The 15,680-nt window shown below is 46.2% G+C and overlaps 1 protein-coding gene across 6 annotated transcripts in view; it reads right to left on the reverse strand.

The window, feature by feature from the left end:
• Positions 1-251: 251 nt before the first annotated feature.
• The window catches only part of LRFN5 (leucine rich repeat and fibronectin type III domain containing 5), a 148,401-nt gene continuing 132,972 nt past the window's right edge, over positions 252-15,680 (reverse strand). For 2 of the 6 annotated variants that reach the window (XM_037901416.2, XM_043549404.1), the window contains exons 2-3: positions 11,932-13,339; positions 8,127-11,135 (exon numbers count right to left, since the gene is read on the reverse strand). In XM_037901416.2, coding sequence (XP_037757344.1) covers positions 10,193-11,135; positions 11,932-13,319 — 2,331 coding nt within the window. In that variant the 5' untranslated portion in view covers positions 13,320-13,339 and the 3' untranslated portion in view covers positions 8,127-10,192. Of the gene's footprint in view, positions 662-3,282; positions 3,337-7,579; positions 11,136-11,931; positions 13,340-15,680 lie in introns of those variants that run through there. The other 4 variants (XR_006291732.1, XM_037901418.2, XR_006291731.1 and 1 more) reach the window with 4 other exon arrangements.

Below are 15,680 nucleotides of genomic sequence, written 5' to 3' on the forward strand. Positions count from 1 at the left end.
GCTAGTGCCTCTTTAAATGCAAACACAGGATACGCTTCTTCTCTCTACCTTAAGCCCTGCTGTTGTGTTGCACAAACAGCTGCCACGTGCCAGCCCCAGAGGGGGAAGCATATTATTGGGGGGAGGGGGTGAATTGATTTCTGTTTGTGAAGTGTGTAGGGCTCCTTTGGGAGGAATGGCATCACAGACCTGTGACAGTCAGTTAGCGTTTACCAAGCCCTGCCTTTATAAATCAGTCAGTATGCAAACTCTGCCATAGTAAAATGTTTATTTGTTAAGGTGATATAAGTTACTGAGCGTTTTACAGTCTGTGAATTCACCACTGGCAACATTTAACACGAGTTCATATGGAAGCTGTTGCCACCATATTATTTATTTAAAAAATCTTGAAGGCCAGAAAAGATATTTATAATGAATGTCGAAGTTGGGGGGTGGGGAATCCAGGAACCGGGAAAGCATGTTTATCCAAGGGAGCCAGTCTCCATGTCCTGTTGGCGTAGGCTGTAGATGTCAAATGAGAGTTTCTGCTGGGGTGAGAATTGGTTCAACAGCTTAATCTTCAGTGACTTGGATCATGTTGTTTTTTTCTGAGTGAAAACATCAATGGCAACACTTTCTGGAGGTGGCAGAGGGCAGGCGTTCTTCAGCTCAATTCCTGCGCCTGTGAAAAGAACCAAAACAAAGGCAATAAGGAGATAAGGGGGTATGGCTTAGCCTGTCAGTTAATCACATGTCCTACAAATGCAGGGCCAATGGGAGGGTGCAGAAACACTTTTCTGACTGGTATAGTCCAACTACCATTGCATAACCCGCCCCCCACACTCCATGCCTGCCACTTAGCCAGCCACAGCTGGCCAGCGCTTTTCAGCACAAGGAGAGGTTGAAAAGAATCCCTCCTGCACTACTATAGGGTGGCTGTTTGCAAACACAAATGCCAACACTTGGCAAGCAAAGCCAGGTGAATAATGAAGAAAAAACAATTAATGGAATAAGTTATCCCCCCCCCAGCTGCAACATTAATTGACTACAGTATTTAACTAACCCCTCATATTCAACCAGCAGTAACTGAAAGGCAGAAGCCACAGAGTGGTGGAGCCCACTGCAGTGCCAATTACTAGGACAAAACACATTGCTCTGCAATCCATCTTACGTTTGCAAATTCTAGGGCTGGTCCTTGGCTCATTCAAGCCAAAGACAGAACAGTCACTTGGTTCTGTGGAGGGATTCCCACGTTTCACGTGCTTTGACTGATTTGTACCGAATGCCCCCCTCCCCCCCCGCACACACTGTTCCAACAACAAAACTTCAAATGACCCCTTCCTTTGTGGGTGTCACATGGATTTTAAAAAAATCACTTTACAGTCGTGTACACAGTTTACAGCTTACCCAGGCCAGCACGTGCCGATCCTTGGACCTACCCTGATAAGCTGTTTGAAATGCACGGTGGCACACTTGAAATAGATCCGTATTTTTCTGAAAGCTGCTAGTGAGCTCATCTAGCGCCCCGTTGGGTGGGGAAGAGGAAGGAATTTTTTAGACACTCGTCTAATGACTGACATTTCAAAATGCCATGTTGTACGTGTGGCAGTTTAACAGGGCCTAGCGTGTATTTTAAAACTGCTTCCTAGTTTGCTGAGGTTTTCAGAGGCCTTCAGCCTGCTCCCTAAGATCAATTATTCCAGGTCCAGCTGTCCCGTCCAGCGGGCACAGTCTGCAGAAGGCTGAAGCTGGGCTGTGTTACCCAGTCCAGTGGGAATAGGATGGGATACAGTGACAAAATGCCACCAGCTTTCTACCCACTGCTCCATCTGGGGTGGGATTTGCCCTTGCAGGGCAGGCTGTGAGGTCCATATACAACTCCCCCCCCACCACCAGCACCCAGGATCCTGAGGGGTTGGGGGATTCCAGGGGATTCCCATGGCTCCACCAGAGCTCCAGCTCTCCATTGCTCCCCCAGTCCTGCCCCGCACCCTCACCGATGGTTCACAATGGGTGTGAATCCCAGGGCTTCTAGGTCTGGGGGGAAATGTCATGAAGCTTGCTGGAAATGAGGGCTAGGAGCATGACTGGGCCAAAGGCACCCTATGCAAATGGGGAAGGGGTGAATTTTCAAATGCCCTCCTGGTTCTGACATGGAGTAGGTGACATTTCCATGGAGGGATCATTGTTACAGCCACTGTTTGTTTGTCTTGCTGTAGCACTCAGTGGCCCCAACGAAGGGCAGGGCCCCATTGGGTCAGGCCCTAGATACGCACAGGGAAAGGAAAGATGGTCCTGCCCTAGGGTGACCAGACAGCCAGTCTGACAAATTGGGACAGGGTGCGGGGTAATAGGCACCTCTATAAGACCAGGACTGCCCCTATAAAATGGGGACGTCTGGTCACCCTGTCCTGCTCCAAAGAGCTGAGTCTAAGGCAAGTGACAATGGCACGTGATAAATGCACATCACTGCAAAGATGGGGCAAGAGTGCTTCAGGCAGGGAAAACAATCTCCTCTTCTCAGCAACATGGCGGGTGCACGGCGTCCCTAGCGTCCGAAAACCGGCTGCTGCTCTGCTAGTGGCAGGGGGCTTGTGCGGGGTGCAGTTTGATTCCGCGTTCTTGAAGGCAGGCGAATGGAAACACAGAAATTAAGTGGTATTTTCACAGGAAGCCGGCAGTCCGAAAGAAGCAAATGAGCGTGCAGCCAGCTAGCTGTGTTATCTTGGTCCTAAGTGCTGGCTTTATCGGGAAACAACCTGTCCCTAAAGTGCAACAGTAAGATACAGAGCTCTTAAAAATCTCCTTATGCAACACAGCTTGTCTCAGCGGGTTCCGTGCTTGTGTGGCAGCGCGTTCTCCAGGAGCAGTCAGTCATCGTCGCTGCAGATTAAGCTTTCTCCTTTTTTATGACATCACCCTGGCACCTGACTCTTGGGAGTTGGCCAGTTGCATCCAAAGCCTCCTGTGAGTAAGGTGAGCAGGATTCAAACTCTATCCACTCTGCTAGTGTCGCTCAGATGTATTTACCTAGGCAGGATGACCAGATGTCCTGATTTTATAGGGACAGTCCCAATATTTGGGGGTTTCTCTTATACAGGTGCTTTTACCCCCCACCCCGTCCCGATTTTTCACCCTTGCTGTCTGGTCACCCTATATAGGTCCTCCTGTAACCGAAATGCCCTGCATGCCCCATTTCCCCACTGCGAGCAATGATGGATTTGGGTCCCTCAGGAAAGCAAAATCAGACCCACACCGGACTGTAAAAGGGAGAATATGTAACTGGTACAAATTGTTACTTACAGTATTGATTTACTCTGACCGTCGAAATCTAATGGCTAATTTATCTTCCTAGCCCTGTATAGAAAAAAGAAAGAATAACGGTATCACTCTTCGCAGGTGTCCCAGTTCGACAGGCTGCAGAAAACAAAGTGAGGCTAGAATGTTGTGAGTGCCAGAGCCACATGATCTGAGGTGGCACTTACATCGTGAAAGGCGAGAATAAGAAGGATACGAACTCTACAGGCAGGGCTATAGGCGGAATCAAAGTAGAGCAACATCAGGAGAAACCACTTACCCACGGCATACCCCAGCACTGGTCTGGAACTGCAAGCAAGCGCCATGATGCAGGGAGTGTGCAGAAGCAGAACCCAGACATTTGTAAGTGCAGGCAATGTAATGCATTTTTATGTCTCTTACTTGAATGAACATAAATCTGACATCAGGAATCACAACATTCAAAAACCGGTAGGAGAACACTTCAACCTCTCTGGCCACTCAGTAAAAGACTTAAGGGTGGCAATTCTGCAACAGAAAAGCTTCAAAAACAGACTTCAACGAGAAAATGCTGAGCTTGAATTAATATGCAAACTAGATACCATTAACTTGGGTTTGAATAGAGACTGGGACTGGCTGGGTCATTACACAAATTGAATCTATTGCCCCGTGTTAAGTATCCTCCCACCTTCTTGTCAACTGTCTAAATGGGCCATCTTGATTACCACTACAAAAGTTTTTTTCTCCTGCTGATAATAGCTCATCTTAATTAATTAGCCTCTCACAGTTTGTATGGCAACTTCCACCTTCTCTGTATGTATGTATATATCTTCTTACTGTATGTTCCATTCTATGCATCCGATGAAGTGAGCTGTAGCCCACGAAAGCTTGTGCTCTAATAAATGTGTTAGTCTCTAAGGTGCCACAAGTCCTCCTGTTCCTTCACTCTGCTTATAGAACAGAGTTAAGTTCTATCCGTCAACACCTCTGGCACAAGGGGCGACAATGGTCCCTGGAGACAATTTCCTAAAAAGTTCGATGATACACAGTAAAGCACAGCATAGCTAGGAAAAGACAACACAGTCATGTATGTGACTCCAGGAAAACAGACGATGACCCAACCGGAAACTAATGAACGAGGTGGCACAGGGGGCTGCCTCACTCACTGAGAGCTTCTCTAGCAAACTCTTTAGTGTAAATGATGCTGCACCTGTCACACCCAGCGGTACCCTAAAAGGCCTGTAGGCGCCTGTGTGCAAATGGAAAGCACTGGAGAGAGGGTCATAGTAAATGGGACACTGCCAACTGGCTGGTTTGGTTTTTAACCAAAAGCCTGTTCTGCCTTAAATTTAGCCACAAATAATTAAATCTGTTTGCCTGGGGCAAGTAACTTTTTGTATAGAGGGGTTCAAAGAATGGATTTCACACTTGGCATGGTAACAGAGAAGGAGCAGACTTTGCAACTGAGCCAGTAAGTTTTGATACAAATTTCGTGAGGCTGCAAACTGCAGGAATTCTGCTGAACAGCAACTTCTAGAGTCGACGTTTGCTTTTAATAAGTACAAGGCAATGGGAAATAATAACAGGGACAAACACAAATACTGTATTATGAGAAGGCCCTGTGTATAGACTCCCCTTCTGCTGTTTGTTGCATTAATTAATTAGGAAAAAACAGTTTCTCCCTCCTCTGCATGGTGCACGTTGCTGCTATTGTCCTCAGAGGTGCTGCTGGTGAAACAGACAGGGAATTCCCCAGAAGGATTCCCATTGACTTTGCAACATCAGGGACATAGGAAAATGCAGCACAGTGTTTGCTCCATGCAAAAGCAAGCGTAAGCATAATATTCTGGGTCAGAGCCTCAGCTTGTGTAAATGGGAGTAGCTCCATTGACATGCCGATTTACACCATTTGAGGATCTGATTCGTAACGTGGTTCTCAGCCTTCTGAAAGGTGATTGCCTAAACAATGGACAATCAGAGCATGACAAACAGTTGTCAGTTCTTTTGAATGTTCCTTGGGCAATAAGACCATGTTTTCATTAGCAGCAAAGCTAAGCCTTCTTACAGCTTTGCAAAGAGAGAGCAGGCTCAAAGGCCTCCCTCTTCCCAGCTGGTTTAGCAGATTGTTACAGCTCTTCTACTCTGGAAACACACGTTATGCACCAATCAAAAGGCAAGATCCCAATTTTGATTTCAAACCTCGCACACAAAAGCTTAATGCTGGTGAGAGCAGCGCTCTGTGAATAGAGCCCTTTGGGGCTCCATTTTCTGCTCAGTTTAGAGGGGTCCGTGGCGCCTGCAGTTTTCACTGAGGTATAATACAGCATCGAAGGAGCTGCTTTGAATGAACATGCTAGCAAAGCTTCTATGATTTGGCATCCTATATTTACCAGGCACGCTCTCAGGTCATACGGGGGAGCTATGTTCAGTTTACAGGGGAAAAGGGTTGATCTAGACTTGGCTGATTTTTACGAGTTGGCATAAACGAAAGAGGTTTGCAAAACCAGTCAGCGACCAAGAACGTTCGTCTGGTAGGCACACTGAGAAAGTGGCTTTCTACCTAAAAGTGGGTGACACTCACGATGCACCTGGCCACTGCAAAAGAGGTGGGTCAAAGGGTTTCTGAACTGTCACAGTGACCTCACCTGGGTATTATGGACAGACTAGGCAACAAAACATCAGGGAGCTGAGTTTTCCATGGGATGGACAAGATTGGCTGATTTAGGAACAGTGCTTAATAATGGGGTAACCATATGCATCCTTGAGAGGCTGAACCTTCTCCAGTACCCTTGGCTACTAACACACCCAGCGGCATCTACCGCCTGCTTTCCCAGCTACACAATTCTGCATGCAGACCATGCTTCACTGGTGGGCCCTTGTCTCTATTTTCTGCGTTCCCTGAGGGGCGGGGCAGAGAGCCAGAATTTGGGCTAAAGGACAACATGGAGCTGAATGGAAGCGCGACAGGCTGGCAGCTGGGACTCCATCTTTTCCTGGAGGGGGTGGGGCTGGGACACATTGTTCTAGCTGACGGTTCTATTGTTGCTCTTTTGCATAGGAGCGTGAGGAAAATGGAGCGTTTTCAAGCCAATAAAAATACAATGGCACAAGTCAAGCCACATCTGCCCCAAGAACTGAACTATCCCATATTCAGCCCAGAGCAAGGAACCCCCCAAAGCACAACCAGAAAGGCAGCACAGAGAACCTCTAACACAGCAAACCCGCTCTGCGCCCAGCACTGTTTCTCCTTCCAAACCATGACAGCAACCCCAGGGCCTGTTCTTTCAGCAGAACAGTTAATTTCAGAAGGGGTGGGAGAGGAGGTACATGCCAGCAATTTTTAGAACCAATAACACGCTTGTGAATTTCCCCCCCTCTGGTGATTATAAGGGAAGATCCCATTTCACGCGGAGCTCTTAGCATCGGAATCCGGCTCGCATTGCCCCTTTGGAACAGGGTCTGTATTTTACAAGCCACAGGCACCTGAGGTGATTCGTTGCGGAAAGTCCTCTGCTGGCTAAGTGCTAAGCACAATCCCTAGTGTGGTCTCAGTGGGTGAAAGGCACCCATGCAGGGAGCCCGCACATGAGATAGGTGCCATTAAGTTCCAAGAATTTAGTGGTACCTAGTTCTTATGCTGGCCTCCTTGCACAGGGGGGATTTCACCAGCCCTTGCTAACCATCTCTCTTCTTTTCTGAAAGGTTTCCAGTAGTTCACACTGAGTATGTGTGTGTAAGTTTTGTTCTTCTGAATAATGAATGCCTTTGTCTGAGCACACGCTGCCCCCAAGCAATTGACACAGTTGGCTTTGCAGAATTGGAAGAATACGGATTCTCCTCCATCCTAGGGTGTTCCACACTTTGGAGGAGTCAAGCCCATGGAAAACCTGAATAAAATGAAAGGTCCTGTTGCACATTTATTACAGTGGAATGGCAGACATTTTATGCCCAATGCATATACACTGCATATATTTCAGATGAAGGGAGAGAGAGCCATGTGAATAACCTTCTCTGATATCCAATCTAAATATTCCTGTAATGTTACCATAGAATTAAACCAAATTGTGCCATCTAGTCCCCGAAAGCTTCTGATAGAAATGCACAGTGGATGGATTTTTTAGCTTTAGTGTTTACAAAACTGACTCTTTAGTGTAAAAAAGAAAAACCCAAGAAGCTATTAATATTTTGGCACTTGCACAGCACATTAGACACACGTTAATTCCAATTTCAGACAACATATATAGCATTGTAGTTTGTTACTTTTAAACTGCGCATGATTGAAACAAACAGATCAGCAGAAAACCCTGTAAAGCTACCTTCTCACCTACGCACAGGTTCAATACACTGGCTCCATAGTTTTTTATTCCCTCAGTACAGACCACATGGTATTTTCTCTTAACCATGTCTGACAACACCTTCGCTTTAAGACTACGGGAATTAGAATAAATAGGTGGGGATGCTTTGTGACACAACGTTTTAGCAGTATCAGTGTGTGCCCCTGCCGAAAGGGAACTATAATGCATGGATGGCAGAGAAACCCAGAGGTTTTTAACTTGCTCATTGGGAATTGAATATCATCATTTTGGGCTTAGGTTTTCGTGTGGGTCTCTGCAGTTGCATGGGAAAAAAATGTTTTTTTTTTTAGAAAGAGGGTTTCTCTCCTTCCAGCACAGAGTCAAAACACGGTCTATCTTCTAGTAGACTCTGATGGGGCCCTTTCTGGGCCCAATCCTGCAATGCCTTTGCAGATGCAATCCAGTGATGGCAATAGCAACATTGCAGGATCGGCCTGACGAGGGGCTAAGCTGATGCAAAACAGGGCTGTCCTGTAACAGATCATTGAGAATTATTTGGTTTCAAGCACCAAACTACTGGGTATAAAATACCATTTTGACCAGAGAGCAAAATCTCTCACTTGGTTACTGTAATCCTCAAAACACCAATAGTGCTAAGGAAAAAGGGCCTATTACCTTAACTACTGGATAGGTATGATTTGTTGCCAAAGTGAGGCTAAAACTATTGAATTACATTGAGTAGCATATTACAATTGTCACGCCATTAAAATATCTCTGATTTAGACACAGAGAACAAATGAGCTGAGGTGAAGGGAAGAGTGGAATGTACTGGGAGGGGAACGGACCCAACAGAGCAATAGAAACACTTGTTTTCCTTGCGAAAATGACTGTTTCAATAGTTAGGCATCTATTTCCGCACATTTATGTCTTATGCAACAGACTGGAGTGGCTCTCTGAGCAGTTCTATCCCACCACTCCTTCACAGCATCGCTCTTCTCTCTTTGTTTCGAATCGTATCATTGAAAAACGAGATTTAAATCCCAAGGCACAACAATCGGATAACAGGCGAGTTCATGGCTGGGACTGCCTTCCATGCCCCTTATCATACCCAGACAGCGGAGAAATCTCCAAACAGTATGCGAACGCACAGAAATGACAACCATAAGAAGCACCAGGGCTGGGAAAGGATTGTATTAATTATTAATTATTAGTTAATATTATTAATTTGCCAGAAGATGATACACCTGCCTAGTCCTGCCCTGCAGCCTCAGAGAGATTTATCTTAACATGAAAAGGAGAGTGCCTTCCTTTTAGCCATCACTAATCTTCACGCTATGCACTCATGTCTAATCTAAGGCACTGGGCCTGTACTGGGGACTGTGTTTTGGCAGATCTACTGTTTCCCATGCATGAGAAGCAGTAGGTTGTCACGATGCAGGGTCATGGAAGGGTTCCAGCACCCAGGACCCAGGCCGCTCGTTTCAGATGGCTAAACTAAGCGCTGGTGTTGCCTGGCTCTACAGTGTTTGGCTGGGGTACTGTGTCCAGGCCGCCATCCTGACAGGTCCTTGCTAAAGTGGGGATGAAGACTGGGCAAGTTTCCTGCTAGCGAGGCTGGCTGCAGATTTCTGAGCCCGACACTCCTGCGCTTGCACCCATAACCCCCCACTGCAATCACCACGTGTCTTTACTGATTAGGGACGGCAGCTGTGGGCCCTGCATTATTGTTTTTCTCCATTTATTTTGAAACTAACAAACCTGTCATGCTCAGACCCTTTGCTGCCCCCACCCCCAACACACATCAAAGCCCTGAATGCAGACATACCGGCATTTGGGATTAGGGCTCTGAGCCAGGTCCTCTGTGGGTGTACAGACATTGTCACTGGCTGGGGTGGAGCAACACCCATCTCCACCAGCTGAGGCTCTGGCCCTGGGTCTTCATTCCCGCACACTCAGACAGAGCCGTTACTCGCACCAGACTGCTGAGGGCATCGCCTTTCCCCTCCCCTCCCTGCACCAGCTGGGTAACATCAATACCAGGGAACCCCTAAGGCACCTACACCAAGAATGCTGCTTCAAAGGGGACTTCCTTTAACACTGGCTGGGTATACTTATTGAGTATTTTATTTTACACAACATAACAACACAGAGTTGTTGTTTCTGTACAGCATTTGCCTAAAAACAAAGGCAACACCATGGTCACTGAAAAGAAACATACAGTCTGATCATTTTAAAAAATATCATTTTACTGATTGATCCATAAGTTGTCTTTTGTTAGCTTGGAGGAAAGAGCATTTCCTTTAGAAAAGGCTTTTTCTGTGAAACTCTTTTGTTTTCTGCTACTGCAGAACCAGGAAGCCAGTCCTAGAGTAGGGGAAGGCACTGGTGCTGTTTCATGCTTTTTTCCTTTAATCATTTTATCTTTGAATGTTGCCTTCGGTTGTTATATTAAATAAAATAAAATAAACATAACAAACCCTGTGTGCCCTGGGCAGCTCACACACAACCCTGCATGGACAAGCCAGAACTCAGCGAGACAGGAGTGGGATTCCAAATCCCCATCTCCCAGCAGGGAGGTCTCAGACAATGTTTGCGGTTTTGTTTTTCATGGCAATAAAATAAAATACACTTTAAAAAGCAGGTCACACAGTGCTTTCCAATATCCACTCAGAACTTGAGAAAGTTGCTTTTCCACTATCCACATCAGAATTGTCTGACTGAATTAGCATCCCATTCATAGACATGCTCCTTTTAGACCATAATCCACCTGTGTTCTGGGAGTTACCATAACAATGGTATTCCATTAATTCTCCATTCAGGGAGTACCTGCGCTTTGCTCTGGATGTTTCAGCTGGCAAAGTGAGAAACTTACTTGGCTTTGATTGTGCTCTTTTGTAGGTGGGGGGCCCTTTGGCAGAGGCCGGGGGACGACTAGCTAGCTGCAGCGCAGTGGAGTTATTTCGGTTAGTGTTCTGGGACTCGATATTTGTGAGAGCTTCGCTCGGTGGCTCGTTGCTTGGCTTTGGCCCAGGCTTTCTCTTCTGCTTTTGGGAGGCAGAAGCGCTGGAAGTCCACGTGTGAGGCAGGGCAGAGGTAGTGGTAGTGGGGTCCTGGCTCGAGCAAGTGTCTGAGGACTGAGTCACACTGTCCTTGGAGACTCTGGAGCACTGGACGCTCTCCTCATGCCCGACGGCCTGTTTGGACACCGATGGGGGCATCGCACCACTGCAGCCTTGTATCTGAGCCCCGTTGGTCTGAGAATAAACATTGCTGACCTTGGTCGCCTTGTGCTGCCCACTGTTGTTACACACCTTGTAACGGATCATGAGGATGATGATGAAGACAAGCACGGAGGCCACGATAATCCCACCAATGATGATAATCATGGTGCCGCCCAGGAACTGGGATTGCATGAAATGGCAACGGACATAATCCTGCTCGGTAGTAAACTGTATGCACCCGACAACCCTGGTGGCCGTGAGGGAGGTGATGCCGTCGTCATAGATTGCCAAGACACACAAGTCGTAGACAGTCCCAGCGGCCAGGTTGTTGACCAGGAAGGTTTTGCTCGTGGGAGGTATCATTCTGGGGGACAAGGGAACTGGTGTTATTAAACAAGGCACTCACAGTCATCTCCCATCCCCAGCTCTCAAGTCACCTGTGAAGGCGATCGCCCCGAAGAGGCCAATCCCTTTGGCGCTAACACACGGCACCCGGGCAGCCTAACGTTATACGGAGCCAATTCAAATGGCTCTGAGCCAGCAGTGGATGTGGCCCTGCATTAGCAGCGCTGCCTCTCCCATGGGCAAGCCCCCTAATTGCCTTGCTCGCAGCACAGAGCTCCTTAGAACAGCCACTGCTAAATAACAAAAATCATTTATGACAAATTGGTTTTGAAAGGTGGGACTGTTACAGTAGCTGACTTGGAAACAAATCCACTTAGCACATAAGACACCTCTGCGGGCACTGCACCAGGCTGCGCGGCAGAGAGATTGAGGATAGCATTCGAGGGCCCTAGCGGACACACATTATGGACATCTTTCTCCCAGGTTTTCAAAACCTGAGGGTGTAAGAACCATTTAACTCATCTAACTTTACAATCCTTCTGCTGATCAGATTACCGCAGGGGATAAAGGTCAGATTGGATTATCCAAAAATAACACTATTCCAAGTAATTTTCCTATTTGTTAGTTGAAAATTGCATTAGTCTTTCAAAAGCCCTGCGCCATATGCTTCCAAGGACCGTATTCTGATCAGGCGAAGTGGTATTGTAACCACTCCTCAGTAATGGACTGCAATGGAACAGTGCATTAATAAATCAATAGGAAACAATTTGATGGAAAGCTAAGTGCAGATACAGATGTGGTTGGATCTGTCTTACCTGTAAACAAGTGAATCATCATAAGTACCATTGTACTGGATTTGAAACATACGTATTCCAGGTATATTTCTTTGAAAATTAAATTTGAGTAGCACAGTGGATGACGTTGCTTCTGCTACTACAACTTTCTTATCCTGGCTGACTTTAGTCTCCCCATTATTACTGCTTGCATTGGACCCTGACTTGGTGGAGGTTGAGATGTCCGAGGAGCCAGGGTCAGGCTCGTGAATGTGGTTTGTACTGTTTAGCAAATGAGGAAGTTTGATTATGTGAAGATCCACCATTTGAGTGGCTTCTCCTGCAGGGTTCGATGCTATGCAGGTGAAGGAGCCTGTATCCTTCACAGTTGTTATAAGTATGTCTAGCGTTCCATTGTCGTACACCAGCGACCTTGTTGCATTTGAAATAAGTTTGCCTTCTGGTGAAATCCAGTGAATGGCTGGCTCTGGATCGCCCCGGGCCTTACATCTCAGAGTTGCCCGTTGACCCTCCAGCACTCTGAGCTCATGGGTATGTCTAGTAATGAGAGGGGGTTCACACAGGAACTCTTCCTCTGGGATTGACCAAAAATACCGACCAGATAACAGTGGAGGAGAAGCGCAAGTCTCTAGGTCATCCTCTCTGGAAAGACGCCTCAGCCACAGGAGTTCACAGTTGCAATGCAAAGGGTTTCCACCGAAGCTTAATGCAAAAGTAGAGGGGCTGATGATTCCTGAGGTTGCTAATACCTGAGCTCGTTGAAAGAGAGGATCAGGTGGCAGCTTCTGCAATTTATTTGATGTGACATCTAACCTGGTCATCTTGTGGAGGTGGGAGAAAGTCCCCTTAGGAATGTGATCAATCATATTGTGGTCTAAACTGAGTGTGTGCAAGCTAACCATCTTCTCCACAGCATCCCAAGGGATAGTTTCTAGATTGTTATAGGACAAATCCAGTTCCTCAAGAGCTAAAACATCATCAAACGCTGTGGAAGAAATTAAAGTCAGCTGATTGTTGTTAAGTATCAAATGGTGCAGGTTGGAAAGCCCACTGAACATGTCATTGGTGATCTTTGTCAACCTGTTGCTGTTCAAATGCAAAGCTCGCAAATTGCGCAAATCAGAAAATGCATGAGGTGTAATAAAACTTATTGTATTCCTGGATAGCGTCAGGTCCACGAGGCTGGTCATGTTGGCAAAATCTTTCCTTTTGATATTTGTAACAAAATTGTCTGCCAGTCGCAGTTCCACAGTCCTTCTGTCAATGTTTGGGGGAACAAATAAAAGCCCTTTCTTGGCACAAAGGGTTGCAAGGTTTGGAGACAAAATCTGACAGACACAGCGCTTGGGGCAGATCTGGGCTCTCACTGCTACGCCAATGAACAGCAGATACAAAAGCAGTTTTTCCATTGTAGATCAGGTTTCAGAGCCTGCAAGAGAGTGCAAAGCACATTGTTAATATCTCCCATGTGGAACACAACCCATGTGACAAGGAGGCAAAGGAAGGAAGGATGGGCTAGTGGTTACAGCACTGGGCTGTGGCTCAAGGGATCGGGATGCTGGGGGAGTGGCTGTCTCTCAATACATGTCTGTACGCCGAGAAGCACAATGAGGCCATAGTCTCGGTGCTACCACAGGAAAAATGATGACACCAACAGGAGATGGTCACATTAGGCTGAGAAGAACCCCAATACAATGAATACATGATAACTATGATGGGCAGTCATAAGCTGTGGGTTTACTTTTTAATGGTGACAGGTGTCATCCATTAGCAAACAGCAGACGGGCACAGGATTCTTCGGTGGTTTATATGTGATTTGTTCGGTCTTATGGAAAGAGCAGGTGGATAACAGAGGCGCAGAATTTTACGTACTATCAGCAGCGCATTTTGAAGACCCTGCCAACGCAACTCATTCTCGGACCTGCACCACCCGGTTATGCCTCTCCTTGGCCTCTCCTGAGCAGACATTGTCGACTCCTCCATTTTGGTGTGTCTTTGTGATACTGCTAAGTAGTCATCTGGGTGGGAACGGAGCCTTGCACCTGTTTGTACAGACCTCGCAGCTGTTCAGCCAGTCTCCCTAAAAACGATAAGTGGAACACCCAGGTCTACCCAACCCCTAAGCCCTTAGTGTTATGTGCAGAACAAACTCAAAGGAGTTTGTTGTCTACCATTCATAAATTGTTAACCGTTTTGTTGGTGGAGAGCTAGATAAGTAGGGAACACAACCAAATTGTAGATGATTATCACTTTCTCCAACTCCCTGGGCAACAACACTGTATTCCCCTCACCCCCAGAAAATTCTGCCAGTACAATTACAGTCTTCGTCTTAGAGCTGGGTCCTAGCACGTCTCCGCGCACCAGAATTACACAACCACTTCACCAGCCCCATAAATACACTACCATAAAGACAGTACATTTTAAATGGCCATAAACACACAGAGACCGGGGGGGAGTGAGCTAATAGCTTTTACTGAACCAGTTGTTGTTGGTGAGAGAGACAGAACTTGGTCCAGTAACAAAGAGCACGTCACCCACCTTGTCTCTCTAATAACCAGGGACGGACATGGCTCCCGCGCCCCTGCATATGCAAACAGACAAGACGTTTCACAGCTGTCCCAGGCTCAAAGCTTGTGAGCGTTTTTAGGCAAGCCCTGGGAACTTTGAATGGGGAACAGTTATCCCGTCTGTCCATGCACTGGGAAATTACATGGAATAAGAGTCTGTAAGATGCGAAGACAAGCAGTAAGACAATATCAAGCCCCTAAGTGCTGTTCTCAGAAGCGCTGAGCACCCACAAGTCGTTCTGAAGCTAACGTACGTGGGAGCTGTTCCAAACCTCTGACTCAGACCGCCAAGTCCCTCAGACAAGAGGGCTTCTTCACCTGACAAATTACCGTTTAAAAAATGTGCACAGCCTTGAGGGTGAGGTTGATGATTCTTAGTGCTGATGACCATCTTCAACACGTGATAAACTCCTGTAGACGGTTTATTTCTAACAAACAGTCCTATACTGAGCTATCTGGTTATGATCTTGAATTAAAAAGTTCTTACTCAACATAAACTGTTGCTAAATCATTTGTTACCCAGACAGTATTTGCACTTCTATGCAGGTGCTGAGGTTTTCCCCTCTAGCAAATTCCTTTTAGGCAGGTTGTATTTTTAAACAGAGAAGAGCATATCACCCGGGGACTAGAAAATGGTCCTTCATCACTGAATCAATCTCTCAGCCAATGGCTCTCCCATAATACATGTGCTAGAGAATCAGTATTTATCTGACAACTGGAAAAGGATATAAAAACAAATTTATTTTTTATAGCCAGCTGAGAGTGTAATTCTTTCTCTATAGAATCCAATGTTACACCAATTTATACTGGGCTCCTTCAGACACAACTGGCCATTCTTGGACTATAAATGCACCAATTAAATTAGTTCCCTTTTCTGCTAGCCTTAAACTCATATGAAGCAGTCTGTTCCTGTCAACACCAGTAAAATTTTAGACTAAAACCTTTTGTAGCTCCATGGAGAATCGTTTTTGCATTAATTTTGACAGCAAGCAAACTTCAAGGGTGATGTTTAAATACATTAAATATATTAAATTTCAGGCCTTTTTATGCAAGTAATATATGTTGGAAAGATTGTACTCCTGTAAATGGAATCAACGCGGTGGGAATTCACATACTGAACAGAGAATAAATGAACACCATAACAATAACCTTTTTAGACAACAACTTAGAAGCTTAATTCACGATGAGCCTTGTTTGCACCTG

This window comes from Chelonia mydas, chromosome 6 (assembly GCF_015237465.2).
Source record: "Chelonia mydas isolate rCheMyd1 chromosome 6, rCheMyd1.pri.v2, whole genome shotgun sequence".
NCBI classification, from domain to species: domain Eukaryota; kingdom Metazoa; phylum Chordata; order Testudines; family Cheloniidae; genus Chelonia; species Chelonia mydas.